Below are 7,771 nucleotides of genomic sequence, written 5' to 3'. Positions count from 1 at the left end.
TATTCAGGGAACACAGCATGACTTTGTCAGCCAATCATGCTGAGAGTGGGAGGACGCCGGGAGCAAGATACAGGAGACAGTCACTCTGGCCGCGCTGAACAGGAGACAGGAGAAAAGGCAGAGGGGGGGCGATACAGGGGGGACGGGACAGCAGCTGGGAAGGATACATTTTGATACATTTGGACCATAAGACGCAGGGACTTTTTCCCCCCACTTCTGGGGGAAAAAAAGTGCGTCTTATGGTCCGAAAAATACGGTAATATACTAATATACTGTGTTAATAAATTGCTATTTATTAACACGACAAAGACTTTAGGATTTAGGTATAGATTACCTATAAAGGGAGAATGATGAGCTGTTTTTAATTTCATTTGTTTTATGGGTTGCAGTTGCCAACTCCTACAATGAGCAAAAGATACCTGTCAGTTCATATAAAGGGCCTCTTACCTGTCCCTGAACTAGCCCCAGCAATAAATGGGAGCTTTACTGTATTTTACATTTGGCAGTTTCTTATTTGTTCAAAGAGAGTGTCCAATCCTTGCAGCTTCTCCTGACCCTGCTCGGTGTGGCACCGGCCAGAGCCGCGGACCACCCAAAGAGCCGGAGAAACAACCTTATTGGGCCCCTTAGAACCCGCAGGCCGTAGTTTGCCCATGCCTGGGTAAACCTATTAAAACTACTACAGTATCCTTTAGATCAGAGTTACAGGGCAGATCACCTAAATAGGAGATCTGTCCCTGCAAGCAACCACTAGTAAATTCAGAGCTTTGGTTAAAAAGCACAGATGTGGTGCATATTGTCATACTAACCAGTGTTCTTTTCCTACTGCCAAATGTAAATCAAATTCATTTTTAATATTGTAATAAAAACTTACAAGCACTGTCCAGTCTACTTTGATGTTTTTGCTTTCTTCCCTTTAAACCTCACCTGAGCTTTTCCATGGTCCATGGGATAAACGTCTCCTATTGAAAATTTTATGGCAGATACCATCAGTTTGTTAGTTTCACTTAAGAGGGCCAGAGGGGATGGCAAATTATGCTGCTGCAAGACTTGAAATAGAATTGTAATTTGCAGTGAGCTCTTTCCCATTTGTTAAATCGCCTGCATTACGTCTAAAGCGATGTCAACTCCATAATTATGTTTTCATATATAATGAAAGTTCACAATATTAGAAACATTCTTAACAAGGATGTCAGTTTTATCGTGGTTTGCAGAAAAAATGACATATCACTTGCTCTTTCCCCCACTGATTTATTGTGTCTCCAAATGCCTCATCAGTATTAAAGCACTATAAGATATGATTGCCTCTACATAATTCAGTCTGCCAGATCTTGTTTGAGTAAACTGAACAGGGAACGGAGTGTTACAGTTGATACATTTTTTTCATTTTTTACATAATCTTTTTTTTTTTTTTTTTTACAGTTTTTTAATTAAGGAACTTTTGAAATACAACTAAGGGACTTGTTTAATATTGTTTTATGTGACTTGTAATGAACAAGAAATTTAATACATTTATTTTTGTTTTGACATTTTCTTGCTTTATTAACATAATTGAGGAATTCATTTTTATGTACTTAGTATGCAGATTTTTTTTTGAGTATTATAAATATTTCTGTAATTGCTTTGTTTTAACAAGCGAACGTTTTTGTACATGTTACATGTGTAATAACGGAAATTTGATATACAAAACTTTCCACAAGCGACCTTCAAAAACCCTCTCTTTAGTTAATCAATTTTTTTTTTTTTTTTAATTTATTTTTTATTGTAGTAACACAGTAATTAACAGAAATTTGGAACACAAAGTTCCAAACAGTAGCAGTTGAACATCAGGCGTCAATTACAAACAACAAAATCCAGAAAATAGTATACATTTGAACATAGAAGTAGATTGATGTTAATCAAACAGGAAGATTTATATGTCAGGGATCAGTGTACATTTATGGAAGGGTCATTTTCCATTACTCTAGCTAAATACCAGGTGGTGTGATGGAAACAATTGTATAATTTTAGTTTTGTTGGGATATTAGGTGTGGCAATAAAGCTCTCCCATGTTTCAAAAAACAATTGTGTTTTTGATTCTTTGTGTATAGTAGCCTCTGTCCACTTTTTTTTTTTTTTTTTGAAAAATTCCTGTAATTTAATTAAAAAAAGATGCAGTGTTGGCTGGGTGGAGTCCAACCAACAATGTAAGATGGTTTTCTTGCTACCGTTGAAAGTAGTAATGCTAAGTATCAGTTTCGTTTTAACCGTATATACTAGTCATATAATTATTCCGCCCCATTCCAACATGTTTGACAATTCTTAAAACTAAACACTTTTTATGCATGCATTGTGGGGTCCAGGGACTTTAAAATTTTTTATATATATATATATATATATATATATATACACTGTATTTTTCGGACCATAAGACGCACCAGTTTTTAGAGAAGGGAAATGAAGAAAAAAATATTCTGAAACAAATAGTGTCCTAAAATATTTTATGTGCATTAAAAACCAACAGCACAGTCATAAACACATGTAATCAACCCTGTAAAGTAAACAGCAGCATTTAGAACCATTATTAACATTATTTATATTTATTTATTATATTAAAATCATAAATTATAATATAATACATAAATATAAATAATTTAAAACAATAATGAAATAATGGACAACAATGTAATCTAAAAATAAAATCAAAATGTACGGTACTTTTATTTTTATGTTGTGTGGTGTTTTTGTACTGTAAAAACCATTTAAAAGCAGATTACATTGTAATCTGCCTTTAAATTTCCCTCCCTGACACACCCCCATACTTCACCAATCACATCACTGGAAGATGACTCATCCTCCGGAGTGATGTGAGGGGGGGGAGGATTTCCCTGCGTGCTCACACAGACAGAGACAGATACGGAGGCTGGAAGCTGCTGGCATGTGTAGAGAGATACATAGCATAATGCAGGATTTCTGCATTGTACTATACATCTCTCTGCAAGATGCCACCAGCAAGCAGAGCTGCGGACACCTGGGTGAGTATTTGCTTTCAGTTGTAATCCGATTGTCATACTATGTATGACAATCGGATTGCAATATAACATTTGTTTACTTTGTGTTGTGTACGTGTGTTGTGTATGTGTGTGCTTTCCTGCTCCCACCATGACTTTGTCAGCCAATCATGCTGAGAGTGGGAGGACGCAAGATACCAGAGTGACAGGAGTCACAGTCAGCTGGACAGGAGAAAAGCCGGAGGGGGGGCTACACAGGGGGGACGGGACAGCGGCTGGGGAGGATACCGGAGAGACGGCCCGGGCACAGAGGCTACATTTGGACCATAAGACGCAGGGACTTTTTCCCCTCACTTCTGGGGGGAAAAAAGTGTCTTATGGTCCGAAAAATACAGTATATATATATATATATATATATATATATATATATATATATATATACTAAAACATATGTGTTATATGACAGTGACAGGTTCTTTTCATGGAGGCACCAGGAGTTTCTATTGGACCCTTAATGTCTCTATTAGCTTTAGTTAATAGGATCCAACGCAAGTTGTGTTCAGTTTTCTTGTTTCCTGTGACAAAAACATGGTTGGAGAGTTCTATAATGACCACAGAAAAGAAGTAAAGTAGTAGGGATAATGCAAAGTGCATCCTATATACATGGAAATGACAGTATTGGGCATTTCCTACACTGCCAGCCTTTTTAGACACCTATATATGTATAATATGTTATAGAATACTATAGGCCTGTGTACCTGTAGTGTTTTAGCATGCTTCTTATGGGTGCTGGAAAACTTTAATAATTTCTTGTCCATATGACCTGGCCATAGTAAAAGGCTTCCCTAATATATGGACTCCATCATACAGGCATAATGTAGTAGCAAGATGATTCAAGGCCATCATTTAAAAAAAAAAAAAAAAAACGCATGCTCATGCTATAAGTATTTACATTTTTTTTTAAATAGGCTTTAAAACAAACCCTCCCTCTCTAGCTATGAGTGCTGCTTCTAGATATCCTCAACGTTCACAGCAAAAGCAAGCTGTAAAAGTTCTTTAAAGCCAGTCCATGCACATCTCTGTATCTAAACCCATTAAAGGTAATCAATTTTTTACCATAGAGTTAATTTATAAAACCAATACAATATACATAAAATCTTAGCATGACTTATGATTTAATAATGTCCGGACCCTGTTCATTGTTATTTAGTATTTTCTATTTTTCCTTTTTCTTTGTTTATGCAGCTGAATATGGATTTTCTGAAAGAGACCTTGAAAGCACAAAAAGCAATTTATTATGTGTGGAAGGTCCGAGATCCCTAAACGAAAACGCTACTAAAAAGAGGTCCTCCAAAGCCCAACACAGTTTAGTTTTGGAAGTTGACTTGGCAGATAGAAAAAATGAGCAGAACCTGCTTGGTGATGTTGTAAAGAACACCGTGCACAATGATCAAACAGAAACCACCATTCAAATAAAGAAGCATGTCCATGATGAAAGCCAGACTTTAAAGATTGCTATTGATAATCTGTACGATAAAGATGACTCTGTCCCAGAGGAGATGGCTAGCACTCAGAGCAGTCCAAGTTTCATGTACAATGCAGTTTCTAAAAAACGACTGAAGAGAAGTATTCAAAGAGTAAATGAGTGGCTTCAAAAAACCTCAGAGGTTTTAAATGCTACACCATGGGATGAAGAGTTGCTTTCAGAAGTTTTTCCTGAGTTAGATGATGAATTGTCTGACAATGGTTCTTCAGTGTCTACTGAGACTGAAATCATGACCGCATTCTGCCCCAGTGCTCTGTTAGAAACTGTGGAGAAGGGCAATGTTCATGACAAGATATTTGGCAAGGTATACAAGAGAGAGAAAAAGTCAAACCTAGTGACAAAAAAAACAGTTGTTGCTAATGTCCATGTTGATGGTGTTGCTGATTCTGAAAAAAGGAATAAGATGCCAAAGTGGTTATCAAATTGTGTTCAACCAGAAGACTTCATAAGGATAGAAACAATGGAGGAGAATTCTAATGCTGATGACAAAGATACTTTAGTTGCAAACAACCACATAATAAATTCTGATGAAAATGAATCCAATCAGCATTTGAGATGTCTGAAAAATGATGAATCAAATGCCCCTGAAACAAAATCCAAGACTCAAAATAAGTCTCGGAAAAGAAAGTCTGAAAGTTCCCTCAATACACTGCCAGTTCAGTCCCCGTTGTTAGTTACAAAGTCAGAACTTGCCAAGGATAAACATAGTCCTTCTCACTTACCAGAAAATAAAATTGGTACCGATCCCAGCAGCATGGAGACAGAGGATAACCAAACAAATGTAAGAAGAAGCAGGAGACTTAATATGTTGTCCAAAAAAGTGGAAACTTCTTCAAACCAAAAACCAGCAGGGGCCAGTGCCAAAAAAATTAGGAATACAGAGCCAGCATGCAATGATCCCAATACTGAAAGAATTGTTCAATCAAAACAATTGCACTACTCTGCTGTTATTGAGTCAGAAGACCAAATAATCAGTTCATTAACCCATAAGGGGAAAGAAAGGCAATTTGTAACAGATGTTGAAATTCACCCTATCCACCTAGACTATGAAACTTCTCAGTTAACAGATCTCGGTGGTAAAGAATGCTGTAATATGCCAGATGAGGCTGTAAGTAATGTTTTAAATTCTGAAGATATTGACACTCAACACTTGATGAAAGCTTTCAAAAGTGCTAAAAGGATGTCCTTCAAACTAGATACAATTACTGGAACAGAAAATAAAGAACAGCTTAATCCTTTAAACCAATCTAACACCAAAACCCAGTTACAAAATAAATATCAGGCTCAAATTGCATTACCAGCGTCTGATAACAAGGAACAAGTTATTCACACCAATGAAGCTACCCATTCCAATGACAACAAATCTAGTAAATTTAATGCTGACAGCGAAGCAGTTCAACAGAACGGGCACAACAGAGCTGGCCATGTAGACTTAAATCCCGTTAATAAGCCTCATGAAGATGGCAGCCAGGAGAGTATTTCCGACATTAGTAAAAGTGAGGTACTTGTGTTGTGTTCGGAGAATGACACAAGGCTGCACCCTATAATTACTTATCAAAGTCCTTCTTCAGTCAGGCGAGAAGACAATAGAAGTGTGACCGCTCAAGGAGAAAATGAACAAGTAAAGAAAGATTGTTATCGGAAACCTAGTTTTTATGAAGAGCAAGTAAATCAAATTACTTCTGATAACGGATCCCAGGGTTCAGTGACACAGAAGCAGCAAGAGCATTCTGTGTCTCATCGCAGCAGTCTTGAAGTTTACTCTGATACTCCTGATGGATTAGTGTGCATTGCTGATGGGCCTGGAGAAGAGCAGAATGTTTGTGCCGAAGCTGAAAAATCCTTTGTTTTTGCTAAAGAGGAAGAAGTTGGAGGTTTTGATAGTTCAAAGTCTCCCAATAATGAATCGCAGCTCGTTAAAAGAAAGAAGCGAAGAACACGGAAGTTGGAGTCCTCTGAGGAAGAATCAAGCGAAGATGAAGAGTTGCCAAGCTTTAATCAATTGTTTGGCAACACGTTAAGCTCTGCTGGTCAGAAACGTGTCTCCTCTGAACTCTCATCAGGAGCTGGGGGATTGAACATGTCCAGTGGTATGTTCAACAGTACAAATGGTAATAAAACTCAGACAAGTCTGAACTTCCCTGGAGAAACATTGCCAGGAAGTCAGGAGTCTGTGAATTTGTTCTCTTCCCAGTCAAATACATCCGATTATTCTACAAATGTAATAATTGATCAAGAGCTCCAACACAATCAATCTGAGTGTCATGAGAAAAATTTGAAAGAAAATGGCGATACAATTTGCAGTAAAAGACAAGTGGAGAAAAAGGACAATGAGACCGCAGACAATAATTGTGAAGACACATGCCTAGAGCAAAACCTAGGTACTGTATCACTTTCAGTTTTAAAACTTAAAAAGTTAAAATATCTTGTTTTTAATATATTTTTTTTGTTGTTGGTCATCTTGCCTAAAATGGCAGCCACATCTAGCCACCTGAAATTAGTTCACCTCCTTAGAGATATACAAAACAGCCTGCCATTTACCTTCCCTGGTTTTAGATAAGGACATGGTGTAGTTTGGTAAGTCCTGTGTAGAACTAAGCAGGTACTTTAAAAGGAAACCTGTTGATACATGGTGGTTGTAGAGCTGTATTGTTGATCCTCTTCAATACCCTAAAAGGTCAAGAGCAAAGAACAAGTTTGCATAAAAATGCTTTAGGAATTCCTACATCTTGTTAATCTTCCTGGTTTGTATATTGGAGCAGTATTGATGAATCAGCAAAGCAGCTATGCAGTGGGAGATCAGTAATGGCAATCAGTGTAAGGTGGACTATTTAAATGTGAACTTGTCCATTTTACATATAATAAATATGATGGTTTAATGTTGTCTGGAGATGGCTAAATGTCACTGGGGTCAGCTTCCTAAGTTTTTCTTCTAAACAGAGTGCTAAGGACAGTAATGATCGATATATTCACTTACATGTTTTATGTGAATATATAGAAGCTAGATTGTGACTAGCATATTAGGCATAATGACCAGGAACTTTAGGAAGTGGTAGAAGTACAGCGTGGACTTCCTATACAATCAGCTTTTTGCTCTCATAAGTGTTAAAGTGCTTTAGATTATGTGTCTATGTGTGTGTGTGTGTATATGTGTGAATATGTGTGTGTGTGTGTGTGTGTGTGTATATATATATATATATATATATATATATATATATATATATATATATATATA

The 7,771-nt window shown here is 36.9% G+C and overlaps 1 protein-coding gene across 2 annotated transcripts in view; it reads left to right on the top strand.

Moving 5' to 3' along the window:
- Window positions 1–7,771, top strand: part of BRCA1 (BRCA1 DNA repair associated) — an 87,056-nt gene that overhangs the window by 24,198 nt on the left and 55,087 nt on the right. For both annotated transcript variants that reach the window (XR_011919754.1, XM_072404020.1), the window contains exon 10: window positions 4,236–6,917. Coding sequence is in view for 1 of the 2 variants with exons in the window: in XM_072404020.1 (XP_072260121.1) it covers window positions 4,236–6,917 (2,682 nt within the window). In the remaining variant the exon portion in view is untranslated. The remainder of the gene's footprint in view (window positions 1–4,235; window positions 6,918–7,771) is intronic.

This window comes from Pyxicephalus adspersus, chromosome 3 (assembly GCF_032062135.1).
Source record: "Pyxicephalus adspersus chromosome 3, UCB_Pads_2.0, whole genome shotgun sequence".
Lineage (NCBI taxonomy): Eukaryota > Metazoa > Chordata > Amphibia > Anura > Pyxicephalidae > Pyxicephalus > Pyxicephalus adspersus.
Note: the sequence above shows the minus strand (reverse complement) of the source record. Positions and strands in the feature narration are given on the sequence as shown.